Source organism: Lissotriton vulgaris, chromosome 2_1 (assembly GCF_964263255.1).
Source record: "Lissotriton vulgaris chromosome 2_1, aLisVul1.2, whole genome shotgun sequence".
NCBI classification, from domain to species: Eukaryota; Metazoa; Chordata; class Amphibia; order Caudata; family Salamandridae; genus Lissotriton; species Lissotriton vulgaris.
In genome coordinates, this window is record NC_141687.1 from 1,426,604,223 (window position 1) to 1,426,625,016 (window position 20,794).

The window sequence follows — 20,794 nt, forward strand, 5'->3', positions numbered from 1 at the left end:
CCGTAAGGGTCTCAAGGCGCTTGTATGAATACCGCTGTGGAACCCATCCTGGCTTTCCCTGTGAGGCGTCCACTCCTGGGCACCCCCAGGGTGGAGGCCAGGCATCCTTAGCGTTGTGGGGGCCGTTGTGGAGATTAAGCAAGCTATTGCCCAGAGTTGCAGAGTGGGACTCCATGATTGGAATAGGCACCGAGGTGAGAATTATCAGGTCCGTGGAATTTTGAGCCCAAGACCCGCCGAGGTGGGGAATTGAACCCTGGTCCCGGGCTAGACCTCTGCATCAGGGTCTGCCGCTCTAACCATTGAGTCACACTTCTCCACCCATTGAGCCACTCCTTGGGCAGAGACTTGATGGTGTAGCCAAGAAACGTGGCCCAGACCAGACTCCTCAGGCCTAAGAGGGCCCGCCCTTTGCCCGGGCTTAGCCCGGCGCTCCCGCGACGCAGAGGAAGCTGCAGGGATTTCAGCGCCTCCAGCCGCGCTGTAGAGGAAGTGGGCGGTGCAGTCCTCCCAAGGCAGGCTGGGAGCTGTAGTTTACCCCACTCCGCGGCCGAGCGATGTCACCAGCTCGGCGGCGGGGGCAACCACAGCGTCAGGGCCCCAGAGGTGTTGTGCAGCCTGGTAGAGGATCGCGGCGAGCCGGTAAGCCTTAGTGTCGCCCTTCGAACACTTCACGAGTGCGTGTCAACCCCCGCTCCTCCGTGGAAGCTGCAGGGATTTAAGCGCCTCCAGGCGCACTGTAGAGGAAGTGGGCGGTGCAGTCCTCCCAAGGCAGGCTGGGAGCTGTAGTTTAACCCACTCCGCGGCCGAGCGATGTCACCAGCTCGGCGGCGGGGTCAACCACAGCGTCAGGGCCCCAGAGGTGTTGTGCAGCCTGGTAGAGGATCGCGGTGAGCTGGGAAGCCTTAGTGTCGCCCTTCTAACACTTCACGAGTGGGTGCCAGGGTTAATTTTATATTGGGGATCAGGGTGTGTTTGGGTTTTGGGGTGCAAGGGTTAATTTGGGGGTTCAGGGTGTGTTTGGGTTTTGGGGTGCCAGGGTTAATTTTAAGGTTTAGGGTGTGTTTGGGTTTGGGGTGCAAGGGTTAATTTGGGGGTTCAGGGTGTGTTTGGGTTTTGGGGTGCCAGGGTTAATTTTTAGGGTTTCGGCTGTGTTTGGGTTATGGGGTGCCAGGGTTAATTTTAGGGTTTAGGGTGTGTTTGCGTTTTGGGGTGCAAGGGTTAATTTGGGGGTTCAGGAAGTGTTTGGGTTTTGGGGTGTCAGGGTTAATTTTAGGGTTTAGGGTGAGTTTGGGTTTTGAGGTGCCAGGGTTAATATTGGGGTTCAGGGTGTGTTTGGGTTTTTGGGGTGCAAGGGTTAATTTGGGGGTTCAGGGTGTGTTTGGGTTTTGGGGCTCCCAGCTGCAGGAGGTCAGACGTTTATCTGCAATTCATTGTGCAATTATCCAACAGTTTGCATTTTTCTGGAAAACTGAAACCAAAGTGGTGGACGTGCTCTTTAAATAGACAAGCAATTCCTGTTAAATTCACCAGATGCAAAAACATCTTATTGAAAACACAATAGTACCTTTGTAGTATTCAGATGCTTATTTTCAAATCACCCCAAAGTCATCAGGAACGATGTCATCTTGTAAAGTTATCGGAGAGTCATTTACAAGTCATCCTCAGATCATCAGGAATAATGACACCTTCTGAAGTCAGCAGATACTAATTTTCAAGTCATCCTTAAATCATCACGAATAATGACACCTACTAAAGTCATCAGGTACTCCTTTTCAAGTCAACCTTAACACCTTGGCTGCTAGGTGTTTTCCCCTCCTGTGCTGCAGGCACCTCTTTCCCATTGTTCATGACGAGCTCAGCTCGTCATCAGCACAGCTCAACCGTGCATCATGACGAGCTGAGCTCGTCATCAGCATCGAAAGGGTTAAATCATCACGAATAATGACACCTACTAAAGTCATCAGATACTCATTTTCAAGTCATCCTCAAATCATCAGGCTGAGCTTCTGCAGCTTGCTGATGACTTCAAGAGCTGGATGATGTCTGATGACGTGTAAATGACTTCTAAGGTAGTTGGATGATCATCCAATGACTCTGGGATGGCTTCTAAAGTAATCCTGTTTGACCTGGGATATGTTGCAAGTAGCTGATTCCTGATTTTTCTAGCCAGAGCGTATAAAATGCATTATGTTCTTTAATAAAACAGTTTTCTTCTTTGTTTCAGAATACTGGGTTTCGCAAGAAGTAGCCCCTGAGGATGGCCTGTGTGAGTAAATTTAAAAGTAGCTTCGTGGACAAGCACTGTTATTCCCCGATATTTTAGGTTTGTTCTTGCATGCATACGAATGTATGTACCTGTTTTAGTTTAGAATACTTCCAGTAGGCAGTTCTCCAATATTAAAAGGCATTGCCAGTCAAATGATGCTAGGTGAGCATGGAAACTAATTCCCTTAACTATCTCATTCATTTTATAAGGACGTTAGGCATTACTTACTTTTTTTGTGTTGACTGAATAGTATTAAAGAAATTATGTTACCTTCTTTGTTTTGAAATAGAATTTGAAGACATTGTGTGTGTTTTCATGTGTACTTATAATATGGTTGGCTGTGTGAGGATTTGTGATTCTTTGAGTATTTCATAAGTGTACCTGTAATGCTGGGATGCACCTATGCGTGCCTGTAGTGTTTACGTCTCAACATGCGCTACAACCCCCCCCCCCCCCCAAAAAAAATAAGACATTGGTTTTGCCAGTGCTTATTTTAGAAAATATTATCTACGACAAACCATCTATGCCCACTTTCTTCTCTTTTCTAGGTGCTCTGTAATAGAGCCAGGCTGGTGACCTACCTCCCAGGGGTCTACTCCCTTGTTAGAAAACTAGGAACTACTCGTTCATTTTCTACAGCAGGCTCTTCGGGCTCAGATGAGCCCCATGTTGTGACCGTTCCTCCTGATATAAGTAAGCGACTTTTGAAAAGATATTGGCTTCTTTTATAATGCAAACTCAAAAACAGTGAGTGTATTGTTTGTTTTATTATTGAAACTAGAACATTTATATCACACAGCTGAGTGTTTTATTTAATGTTTGTGCTCTTGTCTATCAAAACAATACAAAATGTTTAATCTATTCAGGTATCTAGAGTACTGTTCTGCCATAAAAAAACAATGGTGAAATGTTCAGCAGACAAGGGATATCACAATTATCGTGGCAGAGGTTGTTGTAGTTAAAGCAAGTTATACAAAATGAATGAAGCGTTGTCCAGTTCTTTTGTCAAGAGTTCCCAATGACTTGGGAACACAGTGAGCAAGGGGCCCACGTCCGGGCATACCCATCTCACTTAGGGCGAAAAGTGCTGTGCAAACAAATGATGGACGGATATCTGGGTCCAAACTGGGGTGGCGTAGTGGGCAAAAGAACAATGGATTTAACCCAGATCTCTTGACTGGGGGAGAATGTTTGAATCATTCAGTATTCCGTCTATCATTTGTTGCAGTTACACTTTTCGCCCTAAGTGGGATGGGTATGCCCAGACGTGGGTCCCTTGCTCACTGTGCCACTGGATTCAAGCTAGTCTGGCTGATGAAGGGTGACATACTCTGAAAATGGTCCCAGAATGTTTGTTTCCGGTCCAGGGAAGACTGAAACTAGAATGTCTCGATTACTCAGCTGAGTGTTTTATTTAACGTTTTCACTTCTGTTTATTAAAACAATACAAAATGTGTAGTGTAAAATATGCAGGAACTTAGAGTATTGGCCTGCCATCAAAAAAGCCATGGTTGACTGACAAAGTGCAGATGTTTGTGCTATCTTTACACCCAAACAAATTGTCGCTACATATCCTTCAGTTAGCTATGCAAATATTTCTAGTGGAAACATAGACGCTATTTTTTTCTAAGTTGAATTAAATGGGACACGATTCTGTAAGTACTGACGTATCAAATCAAAAAATGTAAAGAAATTTGACCAAATGACATTGGATACATTTTGGAATGTGTCAAAGTAGCTCGTGAGAAGGTCTCTACTGACTTCCCTCTATTCACTTAAAGATAAAGAATATCTATACTACTATAATAAAGGAAGAACTTTGCACCTTTGAGGCGGGTAAACTCGGGAACCACAACGCCAATCCAAACACCAGATACATCATTGTAATCGTCAGGGTGTGCAGATGGACATAGGCTATATAAATAAAATAAAAATACGTTATTTAAAAAATTGACGATAGTAAAAATGTAGTCCCTAGCAAGTAGCGCCGGCCGCGACCTGCATGGTGACATCAGGAGCGCGGGGAGGAGCGGCGTGCAGGAGCGGAAGAGGAGCGGCGGACATGGCGCGGGGGAGGGGCAGTGACGAACGGCGGAATGGCGGTGAGGACCGGCGGACAGGCGGGAGGAGCGGTAAGCGGCGAGGAGCGGCGGAGTGGTGAAATGAGGAGCGCGGGGGAGGAGCGGCGGCTGAGGTAAGGCTCCGGGCAGGCGGGGGTCGGGGCAGGCGGGGGATGGGGCGGGCAGGGGCCCCAGCTGCTTGACAATGTCAGGGCGAGCGGGGGCCGGGCTGCTGCACAATGTCGGGGCGGGCGGGGGTCCGGGAAGCTTGATTGCTCATGGGGGAAGGGCGGGCAGGGGCCCGAGCTGCTTGACAATGTCAGGCCGGGCTGCTGCACAATGTCGGAGCGGGCGGGGGTCCAGGAAGCCCGGACAAGGTCGGGACGAGCTGCTAGTTGTATATAAATGACCCGTCCAGCCTACATGGATACTGACGTATCCATATCAGGAGAACATACGTGATAAGGGACTATGGACAAGCCACTGCTGTATGTCTATAGTCTGTGGCTCAAGGCCAGGGCCTTGGCAGTTACTGTTACTTGGGGGTGACGAGGCACTCGCTTGGCAGGCGCTGTAGGCGCGAGGTCACCGCACACACAGCTGACTGGAACGCCAGTCGGGATCCACGCCAGTGACCCTTGCTTGCTCTACTGCCCGCGCTACCAGCCGCCTCAGGGGTCAACAGGGCAGGTGTCAATCTGGTGTCAAGTCTGGAATCTCCTTCTTCACCTAGATCTGGAACATCATTATCCTATCTAGTCTTCTGGTCATCTAAAATGGCCGCCAGGGACTGGACCGTATATAGCCAGTGCCCTGAGGTGCTGGCTCGTGCCAGTAGGTTCTAGAACCTTCTTTGGGCTAGGCCAATGACATGGCACTTCTGAGAGGTATTTGGGACCCTAACAGCCACCATACTGGGGTTCTAGAGCAGCCATTTTGTGTCCCTGAGGAAAATAAAGTAATTCCTGTCAGGAATGCGCGCCAAGTAAAAGGGCGCCAAAACCTTGAAAGGTCAAGGTTCATGGAGGCTCCAAGGGGAGTCACTCACATGAGGAAAAGGGACGGCCACCATTTTTAGGTCATTCATACAGGTTGCCAATCCCAGTCTATAATGTTACAGGTGCCTTGTAAATAGGTGCCAAAAACCTGGTGAACAACTGGGCGTCAAGGAACATCTAGCCCCATGAAACAGCACACAAAAGATCCTGGTAGACAAAGAAAAGCGACAAATTTTGGGAGGTACAGGGGAACAAAAGAAATCATAGTGGTGAGGGGACTCTCAGAAGCAGACGGGTCTAACACGCGTCCCCCCCCCAGCTGAAAGTGGGGAGAGCTACCCAACCCCTTGGGAGTTCTCAACACTAAGGCGGAAATACCTGGAGAGACCGTCTGCATTGGCGTGGTCAACTCCGGGCCGGTGTTCCACCCGAAAGTCCATTCCCTGTAGGGAGATAGACCACCTCAACAGTTTGGGGTTTTCTCCCTTCATCTGCATGAGCCAGCGAAGGGGTCGGTGGTCTGTCTGAACAAGGAAGTGTGAACCAAACAAGTATGGTCGCAGCTTCTTCAGTGCCCAGACCACCGCAAAGGCTTCCCGTTCAATGGTACTCCACCTCTGTTCCCGGGGAAGCAGTCTCCGTGACAGAAAGACCACGGGTTGATCCAGACCCTCTTCATTGAGTTGCGATAACACCGCCCCAATGCCAATGTCTGATGCATCTGTCTGGACAATGAATTCCTTTGTGAAGTCTGGAGCCTTCAAGATGGGAGCGTTACACAATGCTTGTTTCAGAGTGTCGAAGGCTCGCTGACAAGCCTCCGTCCAGATGACTCTCCTGGGTTGCTTCTTGCCCGTGAGTTCAGTAAGGGGTGCCACGATAGTGCCATACCCCTTCATGAACCGTCTGTAGTAACCTGTGAGGCCCAGGAAGGCTCGAACCTCAGTCTGGGTCTTGGGGAGTTTCCAGGCCATGATTGCCTCAATCTTCGCCTGAAGGGGCTGCACCTTTCCCCTGGCCACCAAGTGACCTAAGTACACTACCGACCCCTGTCCAATCTGACATTTGCTGGCCTTGATCGTCAAGCCAGCCCTTTCCAGGGTTTGGAAAACGGCTTGCAAGTGCTGCAAGTGATCCTCCCAACTGCTACTGAAGACAGCTATGTCATCCAAGTAGGCAGCAGAGAAGGACTCCATCCCGGTGAGGATCGTGTTCACCAACCGCTGAAAAGTGGCAGGAGCGTTCCTGAGCCCGAAGGGCATGACGCAGAACTGGTAGTGTCCATCGGGTGTGGAGAAGGCTGACCTTTCCTTGGCTCCATCAGTCATGGGAATCTGCCAGTACCCTGCAGTGAGGTCAATGGTACTGAGATATTTGGCAGCTACCAATCGGTCAATCAGTTCATCCGCCCGAGGGATCGGATGAGCATCCGTTTTGGTTACCAAATTTAGTCCTCGGTAATCCACACAGAATCGCAATTCTGGTGTGGCGCCAGGTGGAACAGCTTTGGGCACCAAAACCACCGGGCTAGACCAAGGGCTACTTGAAGGTTCAATGACCCCTAGCTCCAGCATCTTAGCTACTTCACTTCGAATGCTGGCCTTCACCTTGTCAGACAGCCGGTAAGACTTGGACTTCACAGGTGGGCTGTCTCCTGTGTCCACATCATGGGTACACAGGTGGGTCTTTCCCGGGACAAGGGAGAACAGAGGAGCGAATGACCCCAAGACCTGGCGACATTCCTCCTGCTGCTCAGGAGTCAGGGATGGCGAGAGTTTCACTCCCTCCACGACCCATCCTTTTCTTGAGACTCAAAAAGGTCAGGGAGAGGTTCTGTGTCCTCTTCCTCTGATCCGTCAGTCACCATAACCAACATGACTTCGGGCCTCTCGTAGTGGGGCTTAAGGCGGTTGGCATGTAACACCCGATGTGGGTGCCGAGGGGTCTTCACGTCCACCAAGTAGGTAGCCTTGCCCATCTTCTCCAACACCTCATAGGGGCCTGTCCAACGGTCCTGGAGGGCACTCAGCTCCCCAGGCTCCATCACCCACACCTTCTGACCAGGCTCCAGCTCCACTGGGTGAGCGTTGTGGTCATACCACGCTTTCATCACAGACTGGCTGGCTTCCAAGTTGTCAGAAGCTCGCTTCCACAACTTAGCCATTTGGCTCCGAAAGGCCAGCATGTAGCTCACCACGTCCCGGGGAACTTTCCGAGGAGACTTTTCCCAGGAGTCCCTCACCAGGCTGAGAGGTCCACGTACAGGGTGCCCGTACAAAAGCTCAAAGGGGCTGAAGTCCACTCCCTTCTGCGGCACTTCCCTGTAAGAAAAGAGAAAACAGGGTAGGAGGACGTCCCATTTCCTCCGCAGGCTTTCGGGTAGACTTCTGATCATACCCTTCAGGGTTTTGTTGAACCTTTCCACAAGGCCATTGGCCTGTGGGTGATAAGGAGTGGTAAACCTGTAGGTCACCCCACACTCCTTCCACATTGCCCGCATGTACGCTGACATGAAGTTGGTTCCCCTGTCGGACACAACTTCTTTGGGGAATCCCACTCGGGTAAAGATCCCCATGAGGGCCTTTGCCACTACCGGTGCAGTAAGGGTTCTCAGAGGTATTGCCTCCAGATACCTTGTGGCATGATCCACCAGTACCAGGATGAACCTGTGACCGGATGATGTCGGTGGATCTAGGGGCCCAGCATTGTCGATGCCCACCCTTACAAAGGGGGTGCCAACGACGGGAAGTGGTTCCAAGGGAGCCTTCAGCTTCATCCCTGTTTTCCCACTGGCCTCGCATGACACACACGACCGACAGTATGTGTCGGACGCCACCCTCATTTGAGGCCAATAAAAGTGGGGGACAGGCCGTGCAAAGGTCTTGTCCTGTCCCAGGTGGCCTGCCAAGGGAATCTCGTGAGCCAACTCTAATAGGAAGGCTCAGTAACACTGTGGGACTACCAGGGCCCGTGACAGTCCGTGCACTGACGCCCTGGGCTCACTGTAGAGGAGACCATCCTCCCAGTAAACACAATAGTTCCCAGACTCGTTACCTGCTGCCTGGGCTTCAGCCTGTTGCCTCAGACCCTCGAGGGTGGGACATTCCCTCTGTCCCTTGTCCAGTTCTTCCCTGGATGGTCCCCCCTCCACTCGCCACTCAGCGGGGATAGGCAGATCCTCCAACGGAACTATGTCCTCCTCCGCGGACTCCGGGTCCATCTCCTCCGATGGCCTATCCGTCTCAGGGGGCACGGACATCGAGGCAGGCTCCTCCTGTCCTCGAGATGCTCCCTCATCGGCAGCTGGGTGGGCCATTGTTCCAGGCTCCAACCCATGCGACTTCTCCTCCTGAGCAGCCGCCGACCTGATACTCCCACAGGCCCAATCAGGTGTACCGAACATCTCAGAATGAGTCCGGTATTCCATCTCCTTCCAAGCATTGTGCTCCATATCATTGCCCAGCAGACAATCGACTGGCACGGCGGGGCTTACGGCAACTCGAAGTGAACCTGCAACCCCTCCCCACTCAAAGGGAACCTCAGCCACGGGATAGTGGCTCATTCTGCCGTCCGCCATCGCGGCTGGATGAAGTACGCCTGGAATCACCTGCTCTGAGGACACCAGGTGACTCCTGACTATAGTGATACTGGCTCCTGTGTCTCTCAAAGCTTCCCCTCTATGGCCATTGATCGTGACCCATTGCCCATACTTGGTAGTATTTGGGGGCACCTGGATCTTTGGAACCATCTCCCGATCACCCAGGGACACTAAGGTGACACCCGCCCACTCCCTCCCCTTAACTAAGGGCATCTCCTCCCCGAGCGCTACACTAGCAACTCCCGGGGCCTTTCCTCCAGTGGGAGGGGGTGGTCTCTTTGGGCATTTCGCGTCTCCCTTATAATGTCCAATACCACCGCACTCAAAGCAATGGACAACCCTTGGCTGCTGACTCTGGCCAGGATTAGGGTTCTTTTGTGGGCTAGCCTTAGAGTTGGAGAAGAAACTTTTCCCCTTAAAGTTATTTTGGGGGCCTTTGGAGAACTCCTGTTTCTTATTATCTCCCCCCTCTTTCTTCTGGGGAGCGCCCTGTCTGGACTTCTGAGAATCTCCTCCGTCGCCTTCGTGGACACTCGGGTACTTACCCAAATGTCCGCCTCCTCAGCAAGCTTACGGGGGCAAGTAAGTTTGCTGTCTACCAGGTGCTGCCTCAGCTCGGGAAGACACTTCTCGAGTAGATGTTCCTTAAGTATGAGATTGTACAACCCTCGATAGTCTTCCACCTCACTACCTTGGACTCACCCATCCAGGGCTTTCTTGGCATAATCCAGGAAGTCAACCCAATTCTGTGAGCTCAGTTTGTGGCTGCCCCTAAACCTCTGCCGGTATTTCTCGGGGGTCAACCCAAACTTTCTGATGAGCGCCACCTTCATGGCGGGGTAGTCTACCTGATCCCCCTGGTCTAGGGCCAATAGGGCATCCCTACCTGTGGGAGGCATGTAGCGATACAATCCACCACCCCAATGCTTCTCATGGATCCCATGGGCTCTTAAGGAGACCTCATAGGCTGCCAGCCACTTAGCTATGTCATCTCCAGTGGTATAACTGGCGACCACGTCCTTGGGTAAGTGAGGCCTGAGCTCCCTGGCAAATTCCTTAGACTCGACACCCTCCGGAGTGATGTTATGGGCCCTGAGGTCGAGCTCTCGTAGCTTGAGCTCGTGTTCCATCCTCTTCCCTTCCATCTCCAGCTTGGCTAACTCCCATCTCAATAGTCTTTCCTCTCTTCTGTCAGCTAACTCGGTCTCTGACAACCCTCCTGTTGATGCACTGCTGCCCTCCCGTGAGGCTACCTTGGGGCTGATTATCATATCACCCACCCCCAGGGGACATTCCGCAGTCCTCTCAACGACAGTACCCCTGTCTGACTCCTCCTCCTCTACCGTTCCCTCCGGATGCGCTTCCACCCAGGCTCGCAGACTAATACGGAGCTCCTCTCTTTTGGCCCCTCGCCTAACGAACACTCCCCTTTCCTGACAGAACTCCTTGAGCTGCGCCACAGTATAGGTCTCCAGCTCTGACATGTCGAATTCCATCTTGTCAGTGAAAAGTGTGGACAACCACCTCGAAGTAGGTTACAAGGATAGGACTCTGAGGGTCACCTCCACCCACCTCCAGAAGAGAATTTGGAAAAAGCAAAATATTGAATTGGAGGGCCGCTGGGAGAAAACTCTGGGTGTGTACCTGTGGCGCACACTGAATTATTATGGGGTCCAAAACAAGCACGGCTCGTAATCCCACCGCTGCCACCAATTTTATGTTGGACTTGCGATGGGCAAGCCCAGCACAAAGGGGGTAGCTTGGCTCAAGTGTCAAGGCAAGTGAAGGCTGTCGTGTTAAGCCGACTTTGACCCAATAATATCTCCTTGTACAACCACCAAAAAGGACACCACACCACTGTTGGAGAAAAATTACGATTCCTTTATGTAAAAATTCTCTGTTGTGAATGGGGATCAATTAGAAAAGCACATTTATATTTCTTTTGGTCACAATTTGCTGGGTTTCGATTTTGGAGTAGATACAATAAATACGCTCAGGATTACAATTCATCAATAAATAGAATAAATATCAGGAATAAATATCTTCAAGAAATAGAATAAATATCGGGAATAAATATCTTCAATAAATAGAATAAATATCACTTTCTGTTTAGCAGAATAAATACTGGTTCAGTTCAAGAACATTCACAGGTTCATTCTGGTATCGCTGCCACCAATTAAATACTTCAGGAACATTACATTTGCAAATACATTTCAGGTTGGAAAGATAACTCTTACAGTTTATGACGATTTCACCATTAATGTACACAGGCTTCTCTGGGCACAAAAGGAGTGTTGGGACTCTGTAAGAATCGCACGGGGGTTATGCGCGTGTATCTAAAAGGCAAGGAAAGACAGTGAACACTTCATTTACACTCGGCTGCCACCGGGTTGAGATCTCTGTTTGCCGGTGGGGTCTAAGCGCGCCTAGGGGCTTTTTCACTGCTAGCACTCAGGCGGCACCAGTCTGTAGACTGACGAACGGGGCTGCCGAAGAGGTCACATGAACTTCGCGCTCAGTCAAATAAATGCCGGTTCACAGTTCCTTTATATCACCGCTTCCCACCTGAAGAAATGGGCCCACCTCACATCGGCTGCAATCGGAAAGCGATTCAGTCGGGTTCAGCACCTCTCTCACCAGCGACGGGTTCTCAGGGGCTCCACGGACCTCCCTCCGACTTCCTCAAACAGGGATGGTTCCCGTCCACAGCTACAGCCGCCGATTCACTGGGGAGGGGCAGAGACAGTAGTCCCCCCCCCCCAACGAAGGCCGGCCTTTCCCCGCCCCGGCGCACCACCTCACCTCAGTCTGCGCAGGAAGCACTCTACGCCGGTGGAGCTCGGAGACGTCAGAGCTCCTCGCTGGAGGCGCCTGTCACAAAGAGGCACAGAGGGCGGTCGCGGTGAACTTGCTCTCGCCTCGCGACCCGAGTCTGTCGTAATTCACCACCGGGTGGGGGGGGGGGGGGGGGGGGGGAGGCACACGGAAACGGCCACAGTCTCTTGGGGGTGACGAGGCACTCGCTGGGCAGGCGCTGTAGGCGCGAGGTCACCGCACACACAGCTGACTGGAACGCCAGTCAGGATCCACGCCAGTGACCCTTGCTTGCTCTACTGCCCACGCTACCAGCCGCCTCAGGGGTCAACAGGGCAGGTGTCAATCTGGTGTCAAGTCTGGAATCTCCTTCTTCACCTAGATCTGGAACATCATTATCCTATCTAGTCTTCTGGTCATCTAAAATGGCCGCCAGGGACTGGACCGTATATAGCCAGTGCCCTGAGGTGCTGGCTCGTGCCAGTAGGTTCTAGAACCTTCTTTGGGCTAGGCCAATGACATGGCACTTCTGAGTGGTATTTGGGACCCTAACAGACACCATACTGGGGTTCTAGAGCAGCCATTTTGTGTCCCTGAGGAAAATAAAGTAATTCCTGTCAGGAATGCGCGCCAAGTAAAAGGGCGCCAAAACCTTGAAAGGTCAAGGTTCATGGAGGCTCCAAGGGGAGTCACTCACATGAGGAAAAGGGACGGCCACCATTTTGAGGTCATTCATACAGGTTGCCAATCCCAGTCTATAATGTCACAGGTTTCGCCTGGTGCCTTGTAAATAGGTGCCAAAAACCTGGTGAACAACTGGGCGTCAAGGAACATCTAGCCCCATGAAACAGCACACAAAAGATCCTGGTAGACAAAGAAAAGCGACAAATTTTGGGAGGTACAGGGGAACAAAAGAAATCCTAGTGGTGAGGGGACTCTCAGAAGCAGACGGGTCTAACACATAGCTTCTGCCTTTTTCCTCTTACTCAGAGCAGGTGGATAATATCAGCAATAAAGGACTCAAAAATAGCAGCTACGTTTAAATAATTCCACGTTCCAGGGCTTCAACCTGTAATGCCCGGATTTAGGAGAAGTACAGCTCAGAATTGTTCATTCTGGCCTCACTATTTTAGCCCTATATACAGCTGACTCCTAATAATACAAGAGTCTGGAGTTTTCATTAATTATGTTGCCACTTGATATCCGACTGCTCTTAATAATCAGAACACATATCTTTAAAACTCATTACTTGTTAGGTACTGTTAGCATAAACCCTACTGTATTTTCCAGATAGGCCTTGTCGTGGCAGAACAAGTGGTGGTTCCCTACTTGCTTGCTGACTACCCTTGTACAGCATAGTTATTTCTTAAATGTGAGTGTGTGTTAGGTGATGGGAGACCCAGGATATATGGCACTTTCATTTCATCCATTAATAAGAAACGGGGAAACCTATGCCTAAAATATCAGTGTGATACTGACAATTCGACTGAAGTTGTTAGTGGTTTGGTAGGAGGTGTTGAGATATTATACTGCTGACTGAAGTTATGAGGTGAAAATCATACCTGTAATAGTCATGCAGAATGGTTTTACTGATGTACATGTACATGAAAAATGCTAAATACAGATCTTTGCTGACTGACTAATAACAAGCAGGATTATTCATTGTGTATCCAGTATTTTCTTAACTTACGAGCTTACTTCGTGTGGAAGATATGAATTGTCTTAACTAATATTGGAGAAGAAGAAAGGAAACCTCTTGTATATTGAAATTTCCTCTAATTACTACAGTAAGGAAATGAAATTTTGTGAGGTTAGATTTAAACTTTTTTTCACCTAGACGTTCTTACCAGAGCTGATCCATGGTGTTCTTCTCCTTTGTTAATCAAGTAAGGATAATTTTAGTGTAGATATCTCAGTCTTTGAATCTATCAACTAGATATACTTTCACATGTGATGTTCTAAGTAAATGTGTATTTCCAATAAGGTTGATATGAACATTATGGTATACCAGTCAAACTTTTTTTTTTTTTTTTTAGGTCCAAGAACAGTTTGGCCAGATGAGGTTATGGGCCCATTCGGTCCACAAGATCAGAGATTTCAGCTTCCTGGTAATGTTGGTTTTGACTCGCATGTGAATGGCACTGCTTCGCAGAAAAAAAGACACGGTCATAAATGTTTGCCTGATATTTTAACGGAGCCTGCAGCAAGTGAACGGCATGAGTTTATAATGGCGCAGTATGTAAATGAGTTTCAGGTAAGAAAGCCCATTTGTGTGAAAGATGCTTTGCAATAATGATGTTATGCATTGTCCAACCACCAGAGTTTTTGCTGCCACTTTACCCTCCGTTTCATGAGAAAATTATAAAAGTTGTCTCCTATTTTTTAAACTTGCAATGAAATTGAAACCATACATGCAGAGGTCTTCAAACTTTTTTGCTGTGAGCCTCCCCATAAGCAAAATATTTTCAAGTCGCCCCCCTCCAAAACTTTATGGCAGTACTTTAGAGAGTGGAAGGCTCACGTCTGAATGCAGGGAGCAGGAGTATAATTTCGGGGTACTTTTTCTGTAGCTCCAATCCACAGCAAATATGAGACTTACAAAAGAGCAAGAATATATTAAGCAAAAGCACTAATATCTAGACTTTGGGTGTCGTGAGCCCCTCACACTTTGGAACCCTATGCAACTGCACTGGTTGTGCTAATGATAGCCGCAGCCTGAATCTCATACTGTAAGTCCTGTTCCTCTTTCCTCCCTTTCCCTCTATGCCTGACCATCACTCCAATCTTGAAACAGATGTTCTGTCTCTTTCGGAATGGAATGAAATGATCTTCCACATGTTGCCCAGCACTTAGCAGCAAGGGCGCACTCGATCCTAATGCTAACCTGGAAAATAAGCCTCCAATCCTCTTTTAAGAAATAAGGCAGTCATAATTGTTATGTGGTGGGCCTCTCAAACTCATGTCCCTAGTGCCATTGCTCCTGCTTTAGAAATGAGAGCAACTGCCTGACGAAGAGGGCAGGCTACTCTAAACCTTGTTGAAGACATTGGCCTTCATCATGCCCCATTCTCCGTTCTGTCATCTCTCTGAGACCTAAGATAAGAGGTCTCCCCCTGCTTCAAATTTCCTCTCTCTTGGGCCACTGGTCCAAAGCACAAAGCAACACTGGCACAGCAGTGGTGCACTGTGTCCTAAAGTAAGCAAGGAAGGATATTAAAACATACTAATTGGGGTTTAGAAGGTACCTCACACGCCTGGACCCCCGTGACACTGCATCTGCTGCACAAATGATACCTACTCCTCTACCCATGCCACTGGCCATCACTCCTAGGCCTGAGTACCAAAGCTGGCCCCCTCTTTGCATAAAAAAAGGGGGGGAAGCGCATAGCTTAGCCCCTGTTGCTTTGGACCTCTTCCCTTTACAGCAAGGGTCAGTTGGGCCATAATGCTAACAGCGAAATAGCATTTCCAACCATATCTTTGCTAGTAACACAGACATAATTTGGGTGCAGGGGCCTCTCCTAGCAGGGCCCCAGTGTCACTGCACTTGTCACACTGATGCCAATGATGGACATTTAAAAATAAATCTCTTCCTCTGGAGCCATCTCCACGATGAAGCTGTGTCTGTCTGTTTGTAAATGAAATGGTTAGTCCCCCCCTCCCCGCCCCACCCACATAGCACCCTCTCCTGTGGGTCATCTCTTTGATACTATCCATGACTAGGGAACTAAACAAGAAACAGGCTGTCTCAACAGGGTACTTGCTATCTGAAAGAAAGGTAAATGTGTGCAATTGGTTAATCACCATATGCAAAGGCTGCTCGAACAGAGTACAACGTTTAGTTTATGGAGTCACTAGAATCTTCATTGTGATAAAGATTGATTCTTTTTGAGAGTTTATCTAAGGGTATTACGTTTTGACAAGCATTCTCTTAATGGGCATATAAAACATTTTGCACTAGGTACAGTGTATTACCTATTACTAAAAGATATTCTTTGAAAACACTTGTTATAGCTTAAAAACGAAATAATTTTGAGCAGTCTACCTTATACTAAGGACAACTGGAAATATGCAATTGTGCACTGCTTAATCTTCTACATAATTATGGATTTGCTGCATAATCCACTATCTGCTGTATAATCTGCAGATTTTAAACAAAAAAATATGTTTCTAGCTCAAACGGATACAGAGATACTAAACCTGCAACAATACGACCTGCAGCACAGGCTAAGGCCCATCGCAAAGTTTGTCTAGTCACCTTTCTGTTGCATATTGCTGTATTTGGGTGATAAACTGGACTAATGAGGAGAAACCTTTGCCCAGACATTGTTAGCATGTGGAAAACTGGCAAAATAATGAAGTAATTCTGTTCCAAAAAGAGCCACATTAAGCCTTACATCTTTTGCCTTTTTTTGGACAAATCATTTAGTCAGCCGTGCTGCATAATTGAGTCCTACTGTCCCTTCGTAATTCCAGTGACTATGCTGATACTGTGTGCAGTACACATTTTAAATAATGACATGCATATTCAGTGCTTTTTGTTACAGGCTAGGACTTCATAGTGTTCTAAATACACAAGCTAGTATTACGCACCTCTCCAACCAGGCTGCAATTATTTGATCGTACAATTAGGCACCTGCAGTGATCACATTAACAAATTGAGGTTTCACAACATAAAAGAATGTGTTCCCAATGATGTCATGTGCTTATCTAGGTTCCTGATCGATACTGTGACCTTATGCCCCTATTCGGCTATAAATCCATTTATTCCCTATATTGGCATAACCGTTCAAGTGCGATTTTCTGTAAAGTCATCTCTGGCCTCACACGAGCAGAGCCACAGAGCCACATTCCAGCATGACTCTCTGCTACTTCCTTTGCGACCAATTAGTGCAATGACAGAGCAGCAGTCACTATCTGATATTCCTAGATAACACTCCGAGTTCTTCAACAAGATAAAAACTTAGCAAACCTGGAAATCCCCGCTTGCTATGTTTTGATTAGTAATGGAACTCTAATGAGCAACTGATAGCTGCCACTTCCTAGTGACATCTTTAATTGACGTCTTATGTCCAGCAAACTTGCGTCAAACCCGGCACCTGTCAGGTATAAATATTACCAACGTTGCCTTAAGCAATACGAAGCTGTGAGCTGTGAGAGCGAAGCTAACTGCTGTTGAGCGTTGCCTGTCGCTGCAGCCTGCTATCCTGTGGTGGTGAAGCTACTGATTACCATTATCGCCGCTACAGCGCGACCTATGGTGCAGTACGCTTGAGGAGCCGTGCAGCCGTCCTCTGCGAAGACATCCAGCCCAGCTGCCCGCGGACGCTGTCACCCCTCCTTCCTCCAGACGCGCTGAGAGAAGCCGCTGCCTTTCTCGTGCAGAGAAATCCAGTCCCGGCGCTTCCGGTTTACCCTCGCAGGTGACTGGGATATCGAGAGAGACCCCTGAAGGAGATACCAATCCTCCATCATTCTATTCAGAGGTATGGTGTTGACTAAACCCTTAGACGAGAATTCTTGAAACAAACCTTGGCAAAACCAACTTAACTTAAGCTACTTACTTACTCCCCCTTCTCACGTGTTAGGCTTAGGTCAGGCACACTGGGGTAGGCGTAGTTAGAAGCACCAGTTGAGTATGTTAGCCTAATGTATATATGACTGTATATATGTTTTATTACTTTTAAACCATTGTATGGCTAAGAAACCATATCAATGCTTTTACAGTTCTATTTCGCTATTCTTATCTTACTGTACGTACTTTTCATAATAACAGTTATTGCAATTGTGGCAATACATTTCTCTTGTATGAGAAGAAAGACTGTTCAATAAATGTTAACCCTTTATTGATAAACGCCCGTCTCTCTATTCTCTACATACTGTGAAAGTAAACTGCACTAGACTGACTGAGTGAAATCTATGTCTATTGTTTCACACGACCCTAGAGATCGACTCTTGATCTGAGGAGCAAAGTTGTCATGTTGCACGGTTGTTGGAAAGCTGAATCCCTTCTTGTCTGTGCCAAGGAAGCTGATCACTTCCTATGCAGAGAAGAAAGTTTCCAGTGACCTCTGAGCTAGTTGGTAACACAACCCAATTAAGTTTAGCATAGTCAGTGGAGGCCTGGAATATAAGCAGTTCCACGTCGATACTACTGTTTATGTTATTCCAATGCGCAGGGCCTAGTGGGAAACTAGGAACTACACTACATGGCGCCCAAACGTTTGGTAAGGCGATAAACTAACGCAAGACTTGTAGAGTAACTCAGTCGTGCATATTTCACACCCCTTTCTCCCTTAAATACTCCAATAGACGTCTGGAGTGGGTGAAAGGTTAAAATCCGCCCGACCTTAGTAGGAAGAGATTCCTATGTAAAGCTCTGGTTTATTCAACGTTGAAGGATACAGTGTTCCAAAATATTGTGCATCTAATCTTTGTCTCCTTGGAGACCTACTCTGCAAAAACTGCATTTATACAATGTCAGTAGAAAACAACGGCACCACTGGGGCCGCAGTAGATGCGACTCAGCGAGGTCCCGAATACACAGACCCGGGTGCTATTATCATCCCGGTCCAGTTAAGAAGATCTATAACTTTAAAACTTATAGAAAACGGACTGCCACCTCAAGGTGGTACAGTAAATTTTCGTGATAGAGGCTCACGAGTATCGGCAGACAGAGGTATTCTATTCATGGATAAACTTTCCAGCGGTAAACGCTATAACACAAGAGTTTCACTATTACAAAATAGAGGAACCTCCGGAAGAGTACGCTCCTTTCGAGGAGGTTGAAATTCCACTTAAATTTCAAGAGCACCTGCTCTGGTTTAATGGCGCCCTAAAACACAATGATCACATAACCAGGCTCGGTCCACTAGGTAGACCAGGAGCCACGTGGCCGGTTCTAGCCAGCTACACACCACATCCTGACATTATAAGAATGTCTAGAGAAGAGCTGTTAGCACAGCTAAACACATTAATAAAAATACATAGGCAATTAGTCCAATATGTAATACGGACTGCAACAGTCCAGCCAGCTGTTAATACACCACAGCTGACCCCTCATCAGGGGAACACAAATAAAATTACACCACAGAACATACAGTCATGTCTTGGTAAAACACCCGTAAAACGGGAACAAATTCCTTTCTGGTTAGCCCAGAAAATCACTCAAATAGAGGCAGTATTTCCTGATACTACCCCTATTGAGAAACACAGAATCTTGACCATCTGCCTTCCTATGGGAATCGCACCACACGTGGAGGACTGTGACACTTGGGGTACAGTCTTTTGCTTCCATTTACACAAAAACACACGGTGTTCCGTCTATGGCGGTAATACCAGACGTGCTAAAACAGATTCAAAATGAATTCGGTCCAGAACCAGCTTTAAATCTAGGTATGAAATTACTGAAAGACTTCAAGCAGGTCACGGCTATATTATTAGCCAATGTAAAGGGAGAAGCAGCATCTGTGGCGATTCGCCAGAAGTTGAGGGAAACAGATATAAAAGATCCTGTTGAGCTTGCAAAAATCATAGAAAAATGCTATGAAGAATTAGGTAGAGACAGCTTGGGTGGGAAACCAGTTAAGCCCCAACTGCTCGAAAATCCTGAAAAATTATTTATTAAAAATAATTCAAATACTCCTAAAAAGAGCTGGGATGGAAATAAACAATCCAGTCCCAAGGAAAAAGTTTTCCAGTCCAGAGGAAGGTCTCCTCGACGGAGGGAGAGAACTCCGACTCGAGAACGCCAGTCTCCCCAACGGGAGCCCTCTGAGAAAAGATATAACCTTAGAAATAGGGATAATATAAAAAAACCTGATAGATATCAAAGTATTGATACACGTCCCTCTCGATCTCTTCCACAGAATTCGGAAAGAAGAGGACGGTCAGACCCAGGAGAGCACACCAAGTCCAAAGACAAGGAACCTGCTCAAAATAAGAAATCTCAATTTCAGAAAAAGAAGGTAGCCAGTATTAGAGTAATCAACCATGCCGAGAATACTGAGGACACAGTTGAAAAACGGGGAGTGGGCATTGACAATGTTGGACAGTGCAGCAGAGATCAGTATAGCGCGCAAGATCTTGATGAGTCATCTGGAGACAGTGGACACGAATGAATACATTCAGGTTGAAACTGCCGACGCCAGACTTAGCGAGCCCCATAAAATATACGAAATAACATTGCGTATAGAGGGTGATAAGACTAGGAAAATTAAGGGTCTATTTTGGGATAAGCTCTCAAAAGGCTATGATATTCTGTTAGCTGAAAAAGATTGGCCCCCGGAGTTTGTCAGGGAGTGCCCTCGTGGCGAAGAAGTGATTATGCCTGCCTTCTCGAATCACATTCCGATTCATAAAAAATACACATATGCAAGGAAATGGGCAGTAGCCCAGGCACCTGCATTGTATAAAAATCATGTAGGATGGGATGAGGATTCTACACCTCACAAAATCCAACTAAAAAGTGAACCAACTGCCCAACGGCAGTATCCCATAAAGCAAGAAGCTAAAAAACAGGTCAGGGAGATCTTAGATCAACTTGAGTACCAGGGGGTGATTGAAACATGCACCTCTCAAATGAACAATCCTTTGTTTCCTGTCTCCAAGCCAGACAATTCATATCGTCTAGTTTTGGACTACAGACACCTTAATACATGTTGCAAAACTTTTGCAGTACAAAACTCGCATAGTGCAGCCCTAATGAATAACATAGTTAGGAAAAAATACAAAACGACATTAGACATTTCTAATGGTTTCTTTTGTCAAAACATTGCACCAGAAAGCAGATACTTGACCGCTTTCTCCGCATTTGGGTCACAGAAAAAATTCTGTCGACTCCCACAGGGGTTCAAGAACAGCCCAGGACTATTCTCAGCTAGGGTAACAGAGTTACTACAAATCTATGATGATGAAGCATTGTCTTACGTAGATGATATTTATCTCACAGACGACGACTTGGATACTCACTTAAAAAGAGTGAACATCATTATACTTGGGTTCGCAGCAGAGGGTTACAAATTCAACTTTAAAAAGTCCCGAATTGCCCATCTGA

General features: G+C 47.7%; 1 protein-coding gene across 3 annotated transcripts in view; it reads left to right on the forward strand.

Annotated features, from left to right (window-relative positions):
• MMADHC (metabolism of cobalamin associated D) overlaps window positions 1-20,794 on the forward strand; it is a 92,347-nt gene that overhangs the window by 9,425 nt on the left and 62,128 nt on the right. For all 3 annotated transcript variants that reach the window (XM_086957250.1, XM_086957248.1, XM_086957249.1), the window contains exons 2-4: window positions 2,228-2,269; window positions 2,818-2,962; window positions 13,776-13,993. In XM_086957250.1, the coding sequence (XP_086813376.1) occupies window positions 2,261-2,269; window positions 2,818-2,962; window positions 13,776-13,993 (372 nt within the window). In that variant the 5' untranslated portion in view covers window positions 2,228-2,260. The remainder of the gene's footprint in view (window positions 1-2,227; window positions 2,270-2,817; window positions 2,963-13,775; window positions 13,994-20,794) is intronic.